Source organism: Takifugu flavidus, chromosome 1 (assembly GCF_003711565.1).
Source record: "Takifugu flavidus isolate HTHZ2018 chromosome 1, ASM371156v2, whole genome shotgun sequence".
In the NCBI taxonomy this organism is placed as follows: Eukaryota; Metazoa; Chordata; class Actinopteri; order Tetraodontiformes; family Tetraodontidae; genus Takifugu; species Takifugu flavidus.
Window position 1 is genome coordinate 12026430 of NC_079520.1, and position 19908 is coordinate 12046337.

Here is a 19908-nt window from a genome sequence, read left to right on the forward strand (position 1 = left end):
TTTTTTAAACTAAACTTAAACTCCAATGCAGAAAGAGTCTCCTCTGATGAGCAGTGCTGGACACTTGGCATAATTAAGAGAACTCCGTCAAAGATACAGATGCGACCACAAAACTTTATTTTTGTTTTTATTTTTTGTTGCACAGCCATGTTTGCATTTTTTTTTTCCTTTTTTAAAATGCTGTTAAAGGTTGTAAATAAGTGTCACGTCCCTTTGGTAGAACCACATGTTTGATTTTCTTTAACAACACCGTTAAAGCGTAAGTTTTTCTGGAGTCTGTGTTCACTTGCGTAACTGCCTGAGCAAATGGTCTCAGCCCTGGGCGACAAATCCCACACACAACCGTCACAACATTAACACTGATCAAAGCTCACATTCTCCCGACAAAGTAATATTGCACTTGAACATCCTTGCACGCCAGCCATCATTACTCACACACTAAACACACCGTGTACTGACTGACTTCCTCGTTGCTGTTTGCATTCACACAGATATAGAATATCCTCGTACAGATACATCAGTAAGAAAGTCTTCTTTTAAAAAAACACAGAGGACTGCAAATTACACTAATTTCAAAAAGGAAGTATTCTACACAATACTTGTACAAATCTGAGGTTTTTCTGAGTGCTATACAGCAAGAACAAACTGCATTTTCATTAAAATAATATTCCAGCAGGCTACTGCTCATCATCGTTTTCCTGGCCTGAACCTTCGGATCGATCGCCTTCCAATCGATCTGCGAGACATGAACACAAACAAGATGAAGACAAAACACAGGCAATAAACGAGATTGAGGAGCAGCAACAGGAGGAGAACTAGAGGGCTGAGCAGAACGCGCTAGTACCTGATCTGATGTGATTGAGGGAGGCCAGCATTCGGAGCATGAAGGAGGCTGGGACTGTGATTGTGTTTCTGGTTTCTTCTAACATCAGCTCGTTCCGGGTTATAACCTTGGAGGGGGAAGGAAAACGGTGTGAACAAGGGAGAGGAGGGTGTGAAGCAGTCGATCAAGGGTCAGTCCGTGACATCAAGCGAACGCGCACTTAAACGTGTGAATTTCAGTCATCACAAATACGCCCGACTTCAGCCCAGTTGTAGGTTCCTTACATGTCTCTGATGGACAGTTCTTACCTCGTGGGCAAGTGCTCGGTTGAAAGATGGAGACGCTTCCAGTGGCGACCAAATCTTGATATCATAGTCTATCCCTGAAGAAGCAAGAACTGACACAGACCAGAAAAGAAAGAGGGTGTCAATGTGCATCAATTCTGACCAGGAAAGGGGGAATCTGTGTAGCTGTGTGAAGGTGGACCGGGGCCTCACTGGGGTCGTAGGGGTGTGGCTGCAGACAGTTGACCACATGGTTGTCTGCCTCCAGGAGCATGAGGTGCTCTGCAGTGTGTCTGTCCCAGATGAAGATGTGGCCACAGTCAGAACCACTCATTACGAAGTTGTTGCCCCAAAAACACGACTCCTTAATCTAGAAACACAGAAGACACACTTCATGTTTCACTATCTAACTCCTGAGGGTAAAAGTGATATTATTTATTCCCTCTCTTTATTCAGCCTCCCTGAAGGCAGCATTGGCCACTTAGCATGTTGATGTTATTTGTTGAGCAGTAATAATCTGGGAACCCTACAGTGATTAAAAATCAGCTATTTTTGGACAAATAGTTTCAGGATTACACAAAACATATTCATGCCATTTACCATAACACAAAGAAGAACATTGTTTTTGTAATTACTGAGGATTAAAGCCTACTTTACATCTAAACAGACTGTAACCATTCATTCTTTCTTTCAATTTAATGCTAATCCAAGATTAGCGACACTGCTTTCCAGATCTCCACACAAACAAAAATGAGCGTTGAGCTTCTAATTCAGCTCTCTGAAACAAAACACTTGACCATTTTTCTACAAAGTCAAATAATTCCTTCCTGATATCATGATCTCTCCAAATCCACACCAACAGCCATGTAAACAGCCCAGTACGAACCATAGTCCTGGAATTCCGGTGGCCTTTGTAGACCATTTTGACCGAGGGCCTCCTGATGTTCTGGGTCTCGCTCTCCTCCATCTCTCGTCTCTCTTTCCTCCTGCGAAAGAGCTCCTGAATGCGAGCAGCTGCCGAGCGCCTGTAAAACCCAGTAGATGATGATGATGATGATGATGCAAAGACGTGCACTCGTGAAGCTCAGACTCTGACTGAAGGTCACTCTGTAAATGCTGAACCACCTTCAGCAGAATCCAGAGGCCCAGTAAAATGTTGTTTGAGGTTCAGATTCCTTAACCAGATGAGTAAAAAACCGTTGAGGTCGAGACCTTTTCTCGAGTCAAATGCTGTCTTACTTGTGCCAAATGAAGAGACTCAAGAATCACAGTTTAACAAAACAAAAGGGGGGAAAAAAGCTCATTACTCAGGACTCTGAAGACTTTAAGAGCTTCGTTTTAAGGACTATAAAGCACATTATCTGACAAGTTTATTCTTAATACTAAACAATAAAGGAGTTAACGCATGTTAATAACTTATTTTTCTAAACATTGCAGAGTCCTTGAACTACACTCTTCTCCCTGAGATTTCTTCCCCCTCTGTCACTGTTACACAAGCACAGAGCAGTTCACGTCGTACACCAGCTGAGAACAACTTTATTGCTCCCATACTGAGCGACCGTGCACACAAACCATTAAAAAGCCACAAGTACTCACATGCACGCCATTCTGAATCTGCAGTTAGTCGTGACTGTGAGTTAGATGATCAAATCACGCCAATAAAAGTAGCACTCACTACCTCCAGTGCTGCTGAGTTTTAATGCTTCGTGATGTTTCACACACTTGACAAGCTTTTTGTCGCTGGTGCAAACTCATTACCTGATCATCCTATCGCCTACTGCAGATCCTCTGGAATTTAATCTATATTCACATTAAAGGTATGACAAAAATGGCTTAAAAATATAACAAAATCTTCATGTAAGGGAAGGATAAAGTGGATGTGAATACCTCTGTCCCTGTCCTCTGAACCTGGAGGGGGGAATGAGAATGGGATCATCATCGCTGTCGTCAGAGTCCTGCGTGCCTCGAGCAGGCTGGCGCTTGTCCCCCCCTGCTGCCTGCTCTGTGGGCTCTGACCTCCTGCAGTCTCCTGATGTTTCCTCAGCAGCTTCTGGTTCCGTTATCTCCGTTGCTGCAGAAGCCCTAGACCCTCCCTGGAAGGATCTCGCGGCCGAGCTCGAAACAGACGGGCTGCCAACGTCACTGGAGCAGGAGGCGTCACACTGCGGCTCTGTCACGGAGGCCGTCTCACGCCGCTGCCCTGAGGACTCGCAGGGCGCTGAGGGGAACCCTAATAATGTACACAATCATGTTTCTAGAAGCAAGGAAGTCGAGGATTTATTCTTCAAACTTAGAAATGAACTTGTTATAAGTGATTTTCCCCCAGCACGTGGTTAAAGCACTGACCTTGCTCTGACGCCGAACTCTCCCGGCTCTGCGCAGCCACTGCCGGGCTTGCTTTGGGTAGTCCACCACTCAGAGAACCGGACGGGTTACTGCTCCTGTGGAGGGAGACGCAACTGTCTGTGCCAGCCTGCAAACGTGTTCCATCTCTCTTTTTTAACATTAATATAATGAGTCATGTCGAATGAAAACATGGATCATCCTGTGATGGAATCCAAACTCATAAAGACAGTTGACAGGTTGCGTGTGTCACCCCCTCCTCACCACTCGTCAGTGAAGTCCAACTTGATGGTGCTGGTGGTGGTTCCCTCTGAGCTATAGTGTAGGCTGAGGACTGGCTCGGCTGTACTGGTGCGACTGGTGGTGGAGGAGGAGGAGGGGATGCTGCTGTCTGGTACAGAAGCAGGCTTAGCAGGAGATGAATTGGCAGCTTCTGCTGAGAAAAGGAACGACACAGGAATTTAAAAAATGACCCATCGGCCTGTAATTAGCTGCTTAGAAGCACACAGGTAAACATGCAACACAACAACAAGACAGAACAGCAGGACAGAAACCCAGACAGAAGAATGACGTGGTAATGGACACGTCTCTGCCGCTGGTGTGTTATTAAACCCTTGACAGCAACAGCTTTTACACGACAAATCTTAAATATGCACTTTATCTCTGTAGATGCACTGAGTGTGGAACTGTCGGGAAAAATTATAAAAACCAACAGCTCAAGCTGTGAGGCGTAAATAATAACAAGGCCATAAGCTTGGCAGGGACACTACATATTTATGTTGGATCTACCATTTTTATAGTCTCTATTATGGATGAATATGATGCTATTCAAAATATACTGCAATGAACATATCTCAACCGCACATTTTATAATAATTCTGACAAAAATTACAGTGATGAATGTAATGATGTCTGGCTAATGAGTCAGTAAAGCACAGGACAGAGCGGAATGCACATATGGAAATGATAGAATAAGCCTGCAGAATCATATGACAGGAAACATCTAAGAGGGAGGGAGGGAGGGAGGGAGGGAGAAAAAGACCCAGCCGGTGGCAGGGTGGTGGAGGAGGACGCACCCTGCTGTTCATCAAGAGTCATGGATCCTAGCTGCTTGTTTACCACAGACGAGGGGGAATCTGCAACACAGATGGCACAAAGTATTGAACACAGCTCAGTAAGTCAAAACCTGACAGTTCATACAGTTAAAATATTTTAAAATAGAAATGACTGTTAGTCAAGATCGCACAAGAACTTCACGCAATAATAAAAATGCCTTCAAACTTGTGTGAATACTGGATGAATACTGAGGTGGGAATCAAGTGGGTTTTCAAGGGCAACTCCATGAAGACGGTGCAAACCAGTAAAAATGAGCCGAGTTAACATTAAAATCCATCCAAGTTCCACATTAGCGAAAAAGCTGAAATACTCTCAGTCTTAGCAAACCAGGAAATGAGATGCGAAGCTGCTAATTAAATTCACCATGGTAAATAATGGAGACTGTCCCCTGTTATTTTAGTGAAAGTTTTGATCATTAAATATTTGCTTTCTCTGGAAGAGAAAGAAATTACACAGCATTCGCAGCATTGTCTATTCACCATTTTCATAAGAAAAGTAGGGAGATGCCCATCAGAGAGAATCAGAGAGAAGCAGTGGGGAACTCACTTTAGGGGACAAAGGGAAAGAAAAGTGACAATGCGTCTTTTAAGTACAATCCAAGTGAATAAAAGCAGAGTGCTGCACTTGCTGGCGCCACAACAGGACAATTTGTTGGTGCTGACTAACCAACGCATGTGGTGTTGAAGAGAGCGCACTGGTGAGTGACTGAGGCGGTTTTAGAGGCAACACACAGGTTAGTGAGTACACGGTGCTTTGTTAGAGACTGCAGTGAGGATCACAGTGGGCTTAGTTGTTAGCAAGACTGTGTCTTTCTCAAGCCAAACTGACTGGAATTGTATAAAGTCAGGGGCGTTGGCCCGGGCAAACAACCCACACAGAGGAGGTGCTGCATGGGGGGGTAACCTGTATGTGCTTGTGTCTCTGCACCAGCGGCAGCAGGAGCAGCTCTTTGGCTCTGTCTGTCAGGGGTGGCAGAGGAAGAGGGGCGGGCTCGCGGACCCCTTCCAGGAGGGTCGGCCAGCTGGAGTAACCTCTGCAAACGCCTACACACTAAGCTTATGGGCAGGCGATGAGGACCATACTCTGACAAGGAAGAGAGGGAGAGTGAATGCATGATCAGACAGTCCCTCCGGGATTTTGGAATCTTTCTGGCAGCTTTTCAAAAAAACTGCAATAATATGAGGAAGCTTGGGATTTGTAGAGATTGTGGGAACAAGGGGAAGACTGTCATTTATTCAGCATCAAAGCTTTCCTTGATAGCCAGCATATTTTGCTCAGTTTGTGCTGGTGCATTTTGCTTGATGATTGTTCGAATTTGCCATCAAGCTAAACAGTTTCCTTAAAATGCAACTTAAAGGTGTGCTAGTGGAATGACAACATTGGGAAATCCCAGAGGGACTGATTGGAAGAATATGAGGAAGATGTGAGAAAAAGAAGGGTCACGAGACAGAAACCAGGAGGACCTGATACTGGAGGAGAAGACTAAAGTGGCAGCTGCATGAGCGGCTCAAATATAGACTCATCTCAGTGACTGTGGTCCTCGTGCTAATGATGAGGACTAAACCATGAACTCCAGCTGCGTGTTTTACCTGAGAGAGCACGTTCTGAGGAGGATGGGGGGGTGGATGTGGAGCTCCCACTACCTTCAAGCTGGCTTCTCTGATCTGAGTCGGGTGCAGAGGGGACAGATGTGGAGGAAGGTGCTGTAGCCTCCACTGAGGCTGAGCTGGGAGGTGGAGTTGCTGTGACTGTAGAGAATGACCCCAGGGAGGAAGAGGAGGTGGACTTAGGCATTGTGGCAGTTAGTGGATCAGGGGGGGGCTCTGGAGCATTCACTCCTGAGGCCGCCGGAGGCTGGCTGGAGTCCTGGCTGGAGCCGCCGGCTTGAGCAGATGAAGGATGTGGTGTTCCCTCTGGGTGGACAGCCGTTCCTGAAACCCACATTTTAGTTAAGACCGTTAGTTTTAGTTAAGCCAAATATAAGAATGGACTTTATCTCATTTATTTAAGATATTGTAAGTCTTAATCTTGCATAAACTTACCCTGGATAGTAAAATGTAAAACATCTAAAAACATTGTGTGTGTGTCTGTGTGTGTGTGTGTGTGTATAGATATGGATATATAAATAGATATAGACAGATAGGAAGCTATAGATAAATACATCTATGATTATTATTACTATTAGACTGACCTCTGGGTCGTGTTTGAGGTCGAGTTCCTCTGCTGCTCTGAGCCTCACTTGCCTCCTCAAACCAGCGTGACAGCATGTCTGACATCCTCTGCATCAGAGACACATTTGGACTCTGCTCTCCTGGAAAGAGACAAGAGTAGACACGTACCGTTTTATCACTTTTCATCCATCAACACCTGTCACTCAAAGAGGACAAAGTTAAACAGTAAAATGACACCACTGTTCACCAACAGTTATTTACAAGACAACTATTTTCATTTTCATGCTGGAATTTTACATCACTGGAAGAAAATGAAACTATTGCAGCTTCGGGGAAATCGGGCCTGTAACGTGAGCGCACACATCGGGTGTAGCACCGGCGGGGCGATCTTACCGTCTCTCTCTCTCTCACTCTCAGGGCGAGCTCGGGGTCCTGTGTCAGACCAGTCACCTCTTAGACGGAGGCGCTTCACTGGAGGCTGCCTGAGCTGGGGAAACACATACACACACACAGCCAGTCAAAAATAGCTCCACTGTCACTTCTGTCTGTTAATGGCCCCCATCCCCCCCTTCTGGCTGCACGCCCGAGATTGCCTTCACTTTCAAAACCCTTCTCTTTGGGGCAGCAGGCCGAGACACAAATAGAAGGAGGAGGGGGGGTCTTAAAAGTCCTTCTATCAGAGTAAATCATCCGGTCTGGATGTGGTGAAAAGGACAAGAGGCTGACAGAGAAAAGACACTGCAGAAATGAGGTTACAGGTGGAGGAAGGGGAGCGAGGATAAGAAGCTTGTACTTGAACTATTCTGGACTGGAGAGGAACGCTGCCAGAGCCGGTCACTCAATTTGGAAAGGAATGTGTGCAGTGAACTCACCATGAGGATTTGAAACACGGGCACCATGATCAGGCACATTTTAACACGTGAACACCACTGCAATAAACAGATTCTAGTTTTTATTCACTACTACTACTGTTTGTGGGTATTTCAAGCAGGAATTATAGAACAACAAAGAACAAATTAAAGAACTCTTTAACACCAATGTGTGCAATGTCTTTCTACAGAAACATACAGTCAACCAGGTCTGTTTTCCATTCAGCCCAACTCCTATTGAACACAGATTTTCTTTTACCGTTACTTTGAATTCTGGTCAGTGATCAAGCCCTGATATCCTTTTAAATTAATCAACAACGGTTCAGACAGATGAATAGCAAGTGAACAGAAACTGTGAGTCGCTGAATCAAACTGAACTTCTAGTAAACGAGGTATCCAGTTGGGTCGGGGGGGCGAACAAAGCGGCAGAGTAGTGGCAGCAGCTCACTCGCACATTGTGGTCACACATGTTCTGTGTCTCTTAACGCGTCAATTTTTGATACAAAAAGGTTGCTTGGAGACAAAATAAAGCAATCGGCCACGCCTGCTGATGGAGAGTCGTATAGCGTGAACACCTGCAAACCAGTCATGTAAAGTGAACCCCGCAGAGACCTCAGGACTCCCGACCAGAGGACAGAGAGTCACGTAGTGCGAACAACACAGTGAACAAGGACAAACAGAAACAGCACAGAACCGTGCTAGCATCCGGTTGCTACTACAACGAGAGTGCTAATATTCCACAAAATGTATCACGTTCATCACTTCCTGTAGTTTCTGTTGCTTCCTGTAGTTTCTGTTGCTCACCTCTTCCCTCCTCTCCTCAGACGGACCCTTTAGCTCTCTGGCCTGGTCATCTTTGGGGTCGAACAGGTAGATGTAATCGGAGGAGTAGCTGACCAGCACCTCCTGACCGTCCTCGCTGTAGCAGAGGGAAGTGACGCGACACGACTTGTTGGACAAGTGAGTGGGAACAAACCTCACGCACATGCCTGTTGTTCCCCGACCCGTGTAGTTCCCTGAGCATGAGACACAGTGTTAGAAGCCTGTGCCGCCTCCATCAGACAAGGTGATCAGACTGACATTTTGGTGAATACAGAACTCGCCCCATGTTCAAAATCTGCAAACACTTTGTGGCTAAGAAGCATCTCAGTGTCTGCAGGACAGGTTACCTGTTGCTCTGGTTCCCAGCATGCGTCTGTCGTAGATGCGCACTGAGCTATCGGAGCAGCCCACAGCCAGGTAGTACGGCACCAAAGGCGAAATGGATATCGAAGTGGCTGCTCTTCGACAGTTTATCAAGATATCCTAAAATAAAAAGCAAGCAGCTCAGGTGTTGAAATCCTGATTTAAATCTGCCTGTCCAGAAACAGCAGACAGGCAGAGTTAAGGTTGTCTGGACGGCGATGAAGCTGAAAATACCACAGCTGTCACCGTACATCTTTGCAGTCCTCTTTAGTGCAGCTGGTCTTCGTACGAAGGTCGAACCATCGCACCGTGCCGTCTTCCCCGCAGGACAGGAACGTGTAAGGATCATTTGGTACCGTCATAATCTAAGAAAACGAAATCAAAAGTGATGTGACGCTGAAGACAACAGTCAGGTGTGTGTCCTGGGAGACGGCTCTGATCTGTAGTACCTCATAAGCTGTTCCGTAATGACAGGTGAACTGACACTGTCTGTTGTACTCTGGACTCTTCTCGGTGTGGGTGTAGAAGATGATGCCGTCTCCGGAGCAGGAGACGATCTCCTTACCGTTTGTGTTGGGCATGAACTTTGCGCTGAAGATGTTTGTTCGGTGACCTGAGCGTATTGACTGTTTGACCTGTAAAATAGGCCCAGAAACCACATGATCGCTGACCGAAAGGAAGAGTAAGTGGGGATTTTTGTTTCTGACCCACCTTTTTGTTATATGGGCTACTGATGACCAAAAAGGTGTCGTCTGACCCCGAGAGGATGTATTCACCAGTGTCATTCCAGCAAATCGTGTTGACCTGCAGAAAAAGAAGAATTTAGATTGGGACTGATTGGATTATCACGTCCTTTCCAAAGATAAAGATGCGTGACATTCTGATAGCAACACAATAGAACCAATCACAGAAAATCCTGGCTTGTTTTGCACCTCAACCCAACTCAACTGAAGCTGAATGATGAAGTTGCACTATCCCACAAATCAGCTGTGAAATATTAACAGGCCGAGAGCGAATAATCTCCTGTATTATAACAGGTATTTGTGATACCACTGGGCAATGACGCATCTCAGAAATATAAAATATACTCTAATTCTAATCCCACTGCAACATAAATCTACTTCCTTGTTTGGATTTCATAAACTTTATTAGAGCTTTACCTTTCTTTTATAGACACGGCTGAGGCATGATTTAATCCCTTATAAATAAAAACTCTGGCACCTAGAAATGATGATCTTGACACAGAGGAAACATCAGAGGGAACCTCAGAGGAAAAAGGGGAGTCCTTTCTATAACTCAACAGCTCTAACAGAGGACTATATTTGTAAGAATATATTTAGTTTTTAAAATCACAGTGAAAATAAAAAATACACACATTTGGAGATGACTAATGTATTTCATATTCAAATACACATTAAAGCAGCATCAGTGCTCGGCAGGATGAACTGAAGGATGCAGTAGTACGGAGCTTGATCACTGTGGTAATTCTGTTCCTCATCTCAATAAGAGCATGTGTCTGCTCTCTCTCTGACAGAAAACTGGATCCCCCCCATAAATACACAAACATATAATAAAAGTAGACATAAATTGATCAAAGACAGGTGACATTAGTTGTACTCACACAGCCATCGTGTACATTCAGTGTCGCCTCAAGTTTCAGCCGCTGGACAAACTCACTTCTCCCTGTGAAAAGACAGAAATCAACTGCAGGCCCGTCGCGTGTGTCTAGACTGCAGAGCTAAAATATCCCACTGTACAGAATAAACATGTACTGGATTATTAATGTGGAGGAGGCTTCACTTGGGTGCAACAACAGGTGTAACGGAGAAGAGCAAACACTTGATGCCTTCAAAATGAGAGTATAAATACAAAAAAGTGACATTATAGGATTCTAAATACAAACAAAAGTAAATTAAGACCTGATGTCTTTTAATTGTACAATTAAACTTTACTTTTAAAGCATTTATGTGACGACCTGCTGCTGCAATAAGACAGATAAAGACAAATCACTAAATGTTCTTGTATTTGGTGGAATTTTCCTTTATGGTGAAAGAATTAAGCAGCAACCTTTCTTCTTGAGATGTGTGTCTCATTTGAACAGGAATGATGAAATGACTCAGAGATGAGTTAATAAAACCAATAGCTGCTGTATTTCCAAATGTGCACCAGGACTTGTGCTGGCATGTTTTCTTAGCATTGCATTATTGGGGATTTGCTGAGCATAAATGACATCCTGTGTTGCACGAGGCCACACCAAAAGGCAAAAAATTGTATGCATTGCGTCAACATTTTGGCCAACTGTTATCAAAAGTAAGTTTTAGATTTAGATTCTCAGTATCAACTATACAAATACAAATATTTTATTTTATCGTTCATCCTCTAGGATATAATGTTGGCTATAACTAGTGTTTACTCTAATTAAAAGAAAATGTATTATTGTATTGGATACAACGAATATCATTGTGTTTCTCTGGACAAATTTTCTTTGATCACATGAGGTATTTGTATTGGAATTTAAACCAGGACCGGTTTCCCCCCACCCCCGTTTTGAAGCTAAATATATCCTGACCCCAACCTTGCAACATGCATCCTCTACTCATCGACAATAACAGGTCTAACCCTGTTTCAGTCCAGCTAAAAACAGTCTTGACTAACCCTCTGTGGCACCTCTACCGCTCCTCTAAAAGGCTTATAAATCTTTCAGTCACTGTCAGTGCTGATTGTATGATCAGCTACAGTCGTCTGGCTACAGGCCACCCGGAAAAACTCTGATTATAAGTCACTGTTGATTCACAGCCGATGAGAGGATGGTGACAATAACAGGTCAGGAAGAATGGCAGTGACACATGAAACACATCCCAACAGATCCATATACAGAGATCCTTTCTGGGACCATTGTCCTTTCTGGTGGTATCAAAATGGAAATGAAGTGTGGGGGGGTTCCTTATCTTGCTCTGATGTATATTATGAAAGACAAGGTTTGCATCATCATCAGACATGGAGAAGCTGCCTATTCATCTAGTGCATAGGCTCGATTTGCTAATGGAGGAAGCTATTGCCAAACTGAATTTGCCGTCTTAAATTCACACAGGGTAGCTCAAACTCAGGATGGACTTAGCAACCCCCCCCCCCCCCCCCACCTCCCTGACATTAAGCAGGTAGTCTAATAATAATGATAGCTAAAAGTACATGCCATGCTGGGACACTTCTTCTGATTTAGAAACACAGACGCAGCCAGCAGCGCTGTTAAGCTGCTGGAGGCAAAGACGATTTAGATTTAAAGCCCTTTTCACGTATTATTTGGTATCACTCCTATACGTTATCGTTAGCGCAAACAAGAGGGTTGTTCTTACTTAAATAGTTGGTCCTGATGTTGTTAGGCTCGTTGTATCCGATCAAGCGTTTATTTACATCCCAAACCAGGTTTCCGGAGGAGGACATTGTGCCAACATGTGATTTTTGAAAAACAATAACATTGAAACTAAGCTAGCCCTTGTCTTCTTGTTGTCGCCTTTTATTTATCGTCGCCTCGCTTCGCCATCAGTTCCCGAGTTAAGGGATAGTTCTGTCGTTAACTAGTTTCCGACGCTTTGCATCTGCATTGCTGTGAAAGAGTCGCTTGTGCCCTGTCTTCTCTGTCCACCTGACTTTAGACTGAATCTCTGCTCCCTCCACCGCTAAACTATCGGCTCTGCTAGCCTGGTCTGGTATTTCTTCTAGCGACAGAAGACAGCTGGGTCCAAGTCACGCGATAAACTGCGTGTTCTGGTGAGGAGCGCTCGTTTTAAGACCCATCACGGCGTTTATAGGAGGCTTCGATATGAACTGTTTTGATATGAAGCAGGTTATAATTACTACTTAAATAATGGGAAATTTATTCACATAAATAATTTTTTCATTTTAAATTTATACGACTCCGCCCTTGTGTTAAAATGCAAAACGAGAGTTACACTTCAAACGCCGTTCTTACAGACCAATCAAGAAACAAGTATGTAACCACGCCCCTCACGCGCTGACAGTCGAGAGGAACAAAATCGGTCTCAGATAACATCTATTTTTACGACACCCTTTACGACCCCCCCCCCTCCCTCCCCCATATGAAATTCACAGGCAAATTGATACATTTCTAGAAAATTAATATAGTTCAAATTTTCCTCTCCTTTACTTATGCTGATAAAAACAAATAGAATACACTAAAATACTTTAGCCAGGAGAGATATTGCACAGATCTGAAAAAAAACAACAAAAACATGTTTAATTCTCTGTGCAAAATAAAATACATCAAAACATGTCATTTCTTGGAATAGTGTGTTATGACTTGTATGTTTCAGCCGCCCTTGCAACAAATAGCAAAGGCCATACAATTTATTTATTATCTTCTCTACCCCCCTCAAAAGACATTTGATCATTTCAATGATCAAACATTAATTCAAAGCAACATACTAACCTTAACCCTTCTATATTATACTTAGATTGTATAACTATACAAATATAAGCTTCATCAAGGTAGGATAATTAAAAACAAAAGATACTTGTTTGTGTGTGCCTCTGCATTAAATTCAAGTGTAAAAACTGTAGCAGATGGGGTAAAGCCAAAGGCACACAGTCCTAATATCTGTGGAATTGTCTAGTCATGTTAATTATTCAAAAACATTTGTTTACACCCCATTTTGACTGTCAGTGCTATGAAGACAACCAAAATGTGGTGTTTAAGAAAGTAATGGTTTTTGTATAACCATTTTTTTTTCTGGGTCTGATACAAATAGAAGTGTGCATTAACAATGTGTTTATTAATATTAAGTATAATATACATATTAACATATTCATATGTAGATTTCCTCATTAAAGCAAGTCAGAAAAGTATATTGTATAGTGCTACATTGTATATATTTTTTGTGACGTGTGGTATATCAGAACAACGGAATTAATGTCTCATTATTAAGAACAACTAACGTGGAAATGCATTTTCGTGTCAACCACGTGTTAGAAATTTAAAATAATGTTAAACAAAAGCTGAACTAGTTAACGCTTGCGTCGAAGTGGTCTGGACCCGTGTTTGGCATCTGTCGTAAAGCACGAAAGACCGTAAATTGGTTAGCGCATGCGCAGAAGCGACACGAAGCCGCTTTTCTTCCGGGTACCGATCGGGCGCTGACGGATCACCTCGCGGCGTCGGTCAGATACGGGCTTCTGACAAGCTAGCATTGCTAGCATAGTGATAGAGGTGACGGGGGAAGGTCGACAGCAGAAGTGCAGAATATTTTCATAGGATTTATTTTATTGCAATTTATTTATTAGACAGTATAGCACAGGAAAATTGTTTTAAATTCTTTAACTTGCAGGAAAACCTTCGCAGGTTAAGACTTTAACGAGCTAGCCTTAAGTACCGCCTGGTTTCTTTATTTTCCTCTAAATTTTCATTAGAACTTCTACAGTCATGGCTGCGCTAAGAGTGTCCTACCACAGGATTTTGGACAAAGTCGAACATATGCTGCCAGCTAAACTGAGACCTCTGTACAACCACCCTGCAGGTAATTCAAAATGCATCACAATTGTTCGGTCACGGATGTGTCTCTCTCTTGAGCTGGTCTCTAAATGATCTAGTCTGTTTAATGTCCCGGAGCTTCATAGTTCAGACAGTAATTCTATCACGTCTTTTCGCCCAAAATAGCACATTTTAAACTCGTGTCCTAGCTGTGATCATCATCCAATGAATTTGTTTTAACCTTCCTTGTCTAGATGAGGGTTTTTTACATTTTACCGCCCTTAAAATGTGAAATCATTGTGAGTAAATGTAAAATAAAATATTACTGGTGGGCCTTTTCCTGCCTGGACAAGGGTACAGGAGGTCAGTTTAACCAGTTTAACCTTAAATCCTAACAGGTATGGCGGTGCTCCAGGTAAAATCCAACTGCCTCCAAAATTATGGGTATGGATGGATTTGAGTCAGTAAAAACTCCCTTACACAGTCTGGCACATTTATTGAGATTGTAAGGATTTCTTGATACTATAATATCCGTTGTTTTTTAAGAGTCTACCGATGGTGTCTGACGGGGGAAATGAAATATTTCCACATCTGCATCCACAGCTCTTTCTAGTTTGTGTGTTCATTATTGGAGGTGTATGTAAACGTTCATTACAGCAGATCAGTAATAATCATGACTTTGCAGTTTACAGTCGTGACCCGTCTGTTTTGGTGTCTTTGAAACATGGCAACAACAGACAGTGGATCTACAAGAAACAACACTTATATAAAATATCGTGACAGTGATTTGCACGTAGATCTTACTGCTGCAGCTCTCAATATCAAGAGTGTATCAAGCACGCTTGTCGGAAACTTTAGTTGTATGGATTTACAGTATCTACACTCCAATTGTTGCGACAGGTTCCTGCTGTTATTTGCAAAGCACAACACAAAATGTGAAATGATAAGACAAAAAGGTTCCATCTGATCTTGGACCTGTGAGAGGTCCCGTTATCGTTACACGGGCGTCACTGAGCAGGATCCATTTTCTTCCAGCCATCGCTGCATGTCACTCGTAGAAGCTGTTAATGCTTTTTGTTTTCATTTTAGGTCCCAAAACAGTTTTCTTCTGGGCCCCTGTTTTTAAATGGGTACGTTAATGCCCACATTTTTGATGCATTTGTCTGTATGTACTGTATATATGGCATCATGATCAAGATTCAAAACTGATGAACTCTTTTCCCTCCAGGGTCTCGTTGTAGCCGGTTTGGCTGATATGACTCGGCCAGCTGAGAAACTCAGTCTCTCTCAGTCTGCAGTACTGACGGCCACAGGTAAAATGTGATTTAATCAGTGTCTAGATCAACTAAAAGTGGAGATCTCCACTGAGCATAGATGTTTTTTTATATATTTTAGTTTAGGGGAGATGTTGTATTTGTTTTAAATGTGCCTATGAATCTTATTCATACATTTCTACCATCGTTCCACATCTTGGAATGTCTTTAGTCTTGATTTCATTGAGAACAAGTCCGTGTCAAAGGTTGTCAGACGCTTTTGTTTTTGCAATATGTTCCTTCAAACAAGCCTTATCGGTTACTGTTTGACCAAAAACAGACTCTGGGTTTACCGCTATATTAACATAACCTTCACCGTCACTGTTGCCCTTCCCCACCAGGCCTGATCTGGTCCAGATACTCGTTGGTGATTATCCCGAAGAACTGGAACCTGTTTTGTGTCAACTTCTTTGTTGGAGGTGCAGGTGCCTCCCAGCTCTTCAGGATCTGGAGGTTTGTGGCCAACCTGCCTGTTATATCATCATCTAAATGCCAGACGAAGCAAACGGGGCAAGAAATTTGAGTATTTTCTTCTTCCAATAGATACAACCAGGATCTGAAGGAGAAGGAAAAGCAGGACACAAAGTCCTGAGGGACTGTTCTGTCACCGATGCTCCACTGCAGTGGACTGAAAAGGAGACTTCATACTGGGAACAACCCGGCCCTCGCATCCACACATCATCCCATCTTGTCTCCATAATATCCATGCCATGACCTTATCCACCTTTAGCCTGATGCCCATGTTGGAAACTTGCGCACTTTAAGTTTCTGATTTGCTCAGGGTATTCCCGAATTTAAGAACTTTTTTAACTGTAGTCAACACACACATTGAAATTGTGGTCATCAACGCACATGTGCTGCCTGGTCATCAGGGAGTGTGATTGTACATCCTTTAAGTTCTTGCTTTATACCTTGTGCACTAAGGCATCATTAATCAGGTGTAGCAATCATTACCTCATTCACGTCGTTCCAAAATACATGTAACCTGGAGATGTGTTGAACACAGTTTAAGGAATGTTTCCACATGGATATCATTAGGTTTGGGTTTCCTTTTTAGGTCATTTTAATTTGGTTGGTAACAACATCTGTACCTCGGTTATTCTCATCTTCCTCTCATCTTCATGGCTTTAACTCGTAGGACAAGAGCAAATCACTTGAAACTTTGATTGCAGTTCATCCGGCGATGCAGTTTTGCTCCTCCTGTTCTTCATGCCACACCTTTATCCTGTGCAGCTTTTAACCTTCTTGCCATTGGCTCTCTATCGTTCTGAGTTTAGGTTTGGGAGTCTTTGACATGGTCACGAGTTAGTGTGTGTTTATAGTCCTGTTTTTAGCAATAACTAAATTCTTGATGTGAACAATGAACATTTAATGGTTTCCAGTAATGGCACGGTTAATAGGGAATGGCTACGTGAGGGCAATAAACCTGTCTCAACACCTTCAGCCACTTAAAGGGATTTATTCATTTCAGCGTCATGGTTTGTTGTGAGGTTCAGCAAGTTTTGACATTTTTTTTGTGCATCTTTGACACTGCTGCGACGGTTTTCATATCAATTTAAAATTGTCACCAGTTTCTAAAGAAGGAAAGAATTCAAGGCAACACTGATGCACCAGAAAGACATTCAACATCTTTGGATTCTCGTGTTTAACGTCCTACGAAGTTGCTGGATGTTGATCAGTGGCAGAATCACCCCAGACAAGCTCAACTTACATTCTAAAATAATTGGAGCAAAGGAGTAATTCTATGAAACAAATGATGGTTTACCAAAATGTTTTATTCACAACCATTATCAGCAAGTCAGATTTAGCGTTTCCCACCAACGCGGGGTGCACTAATCTTCATGGGTTTAGCGATCTTGGGTTTCTGTGCAGTCTTGGTAGAGGCCTACAAACAGGAAATAAGAGTAATAGCATGATTAAAATTAGATTAGAATCTTGTCATTGACAGTACTACAATTTATAAAACGGCAGGAATTTCAATAGGACACAAACCTTTGCCTGGGGAGCAGCTGGCTTCTTGGCTGCCTGTTTTGCCTTCTTGGCCTCTTTTGCAGCTCTGAGACAGTCAAACCAGAACAGTTTCAGTTATAACTATTATCAGCCTTCGCTCTACATGCAAGGACATACGCTTCATTATGCTTTGCTTAATTTTGGATATACTTATATCTTAATATACACAAAATATTAAAGTTTATCAATTATTTACCAGAGAACATAAATGTCTTATTTTATGTCAAATTGATGCTTCAAAATGGAACTTTTTGAAGGTTAGTAGAGGGCTGAACATGAAGCTGCTGCAGTCTACCTGATGGCCTGCTCTCTCTGGGCCTTGCGAACCTCAGGCTTCTGGTTCCTCTTGGCCATGATCTCAGCCAGTGAGGCCCCAGTGATTGCCCTCTGGAACTTCACAGCACGGCGGGTACGCTTCTTTGTCACCTCTTCCTGTTTGATAAAGATTACTCGTGAGCCAATCAAGGAATCCTTTTGAGTTGCACATCTGAGAACACCTTAATCAAGTTTCTATGCAGAAGCATGTAGGAGAGAGTGGAGGCTGGCCAAAGGTGATGGGTCGATAAAGACGTCAAGGACCAGTACTATGATCTCCTGTTGTTCTGTGGCTGCAAGTGTGATGTGAGTGATGCTGCCCAGTCTGCAAAACGCAGTCCAGCAACAACACATAACACAGACTGGCACCGTGCACACCAATCACCCACAGCCACACCGATATGTATTCAAATAAATGTCTAAATAACCCAGCTCCACTGAGTCGACAAGTAGATGTGAAGTTAGAAAAATGATATACAGCACACATCATTTCTATTTCCACTCGTAAATCACAATCACCAGAGGCACACAGGGACGTTCATTAGCAGCAAACTCGAAGGCAAAAGTCACACATCTGTGTGGTCAATCAGTTCAATGGTCCCTTGATCTCACTGGACCAAACATACTCCAGTTACTGTGCATTATTTACTTACAGACTGTCCCTTCTTGTGCTTGCGTCTGTACAGCACAGTCCAGTTGATCTGTCTAGGGTTCCTCTTGGCGAGGAAGGCAGACTCGCACTTGGCATTCAAAAACTGGAAGACCTAATAGACAAATTGTGAGATGTTAAGATGCTGGAGCTGTTCTGAGGGGGAGGACTTCATTTGTTCCTTTACTGTGACGAACCACTAATACTCTATTTTGGAGTATTTTGACATATCAGTCAATTCCACAGAATCCCAGTCCCATCTGAACATTTTCTATAATCATAAATGATAAACTAAGTAATGACACTAGGTAGTTCATCCCAAAGTAATGGGAGCTATGGAAGTCTACATTTAGCACGTTCTTGTCTTAAAACATTAATAATGAGATCAATCAAGATTGACATCTCTGTCAAAAATAAACTGTGAACTGAACACACAGCGGAGTGTAATAGACAATGCCATGGAGGTTTGTATATGTGAAAACAATTCTTGTTTATCTGTTACATGTGAAATGGCTATAGTTATCTGTAGTAGCTAATGCTAGCTAGCCGCATAGGACACACAGGGGGCCTACTGCAGAAACTGCCACTCCTGAAGCTGCTAGAAATTTACATGAACGCCAACATTAAAACCTACAAACAGACAACCATAAAACTAAACAAACAACATCGCTGGAAAACTTGTGTTGGAAGATATATTAACGTTACCTTCCCGTCTATCCTGGCGTATCGGCGGCCATGGCCTGGGTATATTTTATACCCACTGAAACTGCACAACTCGACCCTGAAAACGACAAATACATGGACTCACTGAGAAATAATCGTACACACTTGCTACATATGAGCACATATCATTAGAATATTTATTTAAGTCTTAGGATGGTATTTGATATTATTCCATTAACTCACTTCATGGCGGCTACGAGAGGGCGCAAAACCGGAAAGGAAGATGACGGATGCGGAAACGGACTAGGCGAACTCCATACCACCTTTATTAATTAAAAAAAAAACAATTTAATTTAAATTCGTTTTTTGGTGTTTTCGTGGGCGTGTTGTGCGTAACCCGCACATTGAATGCATTTTTTTTAAAATTATAAATACAGTGAAATAAATGTTTTAGCCTTTATTTTCCATCGAAATAATACCACAATCTTACATTACCAAGCAAGTTTAATAAAAGTGCACACGAATTGCAAACAAATTAAGTAATTTGAAAATGTAATTGCAAATAATAATATCAAACTTAAAACATTTTCGATCATTAAATGTTTTCCTTCGTTTTACAAAAGTCTATTTCAAAATTCGGAAAAGGAACAGTTGTAGTTGTAGTTTCTTCCATCCACAATGA

General features: G+C 42.7%; 3 protein-coding genes and 1 non-coding gene across 10 annotated transcripts; 1 reads left to right on the forward strand and 3 right to left on the reverse strand.

The window, feature by feature from the left end:
* Window positions 1-94: 94 nt before the first annotated feature.
* dcaf6 (ddb1 and cul4 associated factor 6) lies at window positions 95-12601 on the reverse strand. Of its 7 annotated transcripts, none has more exons than XM_057044812.1 (21): window positions 12145-12601; window positions 10413-10474; window positions 9503-9595; window positions 9241-9426; window positions 9043-9156; window positions 8776-8911; window positions 8411-8622; window positions 7131-7224; window positions 6758-6877; window positions 6156-6497; window positions 5470-5649; window positions 4527-4586; window positions 3715-3886; window positions 3454-3548; window positions 2995-3337; window positions 2866-2907; window positions 1994-2132; window positions 1321-1477; window positions 1132-1220; window positions 845-950; window positions 95-736 (listed from the first exon to the last, which is right to left on the reverse strand). In XM_057044812.1, exons 1-21 carry the CDS (start codon window positions 12230-12232, stop codon window positions 678-680), a joined length of 2889 nt encoding a protein of 962 aa, XP_056900792.1. In that variant the 5' UTR covers window positions 12233-12601; the 3' UTR covers window positions 95-677. The 7 variants fall into 7 exon arrangements, with proteins under 7 accessions (XP_056900792.1, XP_056900811.1, XP_056900820.1 ...); XM_057044831.1 differs by having other exon boundaries at window positions 5494-5649; window positions 12145-12600; XM_057044840.1 differs by having other exon boundaries at window positions 3715-3883; window positions 5494-5649; window positions 12145-12599.
* A 1326-nt stretch (window positions 12602-13927) lies between these two features.
* On the forward strand, window positions 13928-17032 carry mpc2b (mitochondrial pyruvate carrier 2b). Its single transcript, XM_057037315.1, has 5 exons — window positions 13928-14322; window positions 15366-15406; window positions 15505-15589; window positions 15931-16042; window positions 16133-17032. The coding sequence occupies exons 1-5, from the start codon at window positions 14229-14231 to the stop codon at window positions 16179-16181; spliced, it is 381 nt and encodes a 126-aa protein (XP_056893295.1). The 5' UTR covers window positions 13928-14228; the 3' UTR covers window positions 16182-17032.
* Window positions 17033-17343: 311 nt separating this feature from the next.
* On the reverse strand, window positions 17344-19548 carry rpl24 (ribosomal protein L24). Its single transcript, XM_057037302.1, has 6 exons — window positions 19470-19548; window positions 19269-19344; window positions 18568-18678; window positions 17895-18031; window positions 17582-17645; window positions 17344-17474 (listed from the first exon to the last, which is right to left on the reverse strand). The coding sequence occupies exons 1-6, from the start codon at window positions 19472-19474 to the stop codon at window positions 17394-17396; spliced, it is 474 nt and encodes a 157-aa protein (XP_056893282.1). The 5' UTR covers window positions 19475-19548; the 3' UTR covers window positions 17344-17393.
* LOC130513259 (small nucleolar RNA SNORA23) lies at window positions 18120-18300 on the reverse strand. Its single transcript, XR_008946664.1, has one exon. It is a non-coding gene; the product is annotated as a small nucleolar RNA SNORA23 (small nucleolar RNA).
* Window positions 19549-19908: the final 360 nt, after the last annotated feature.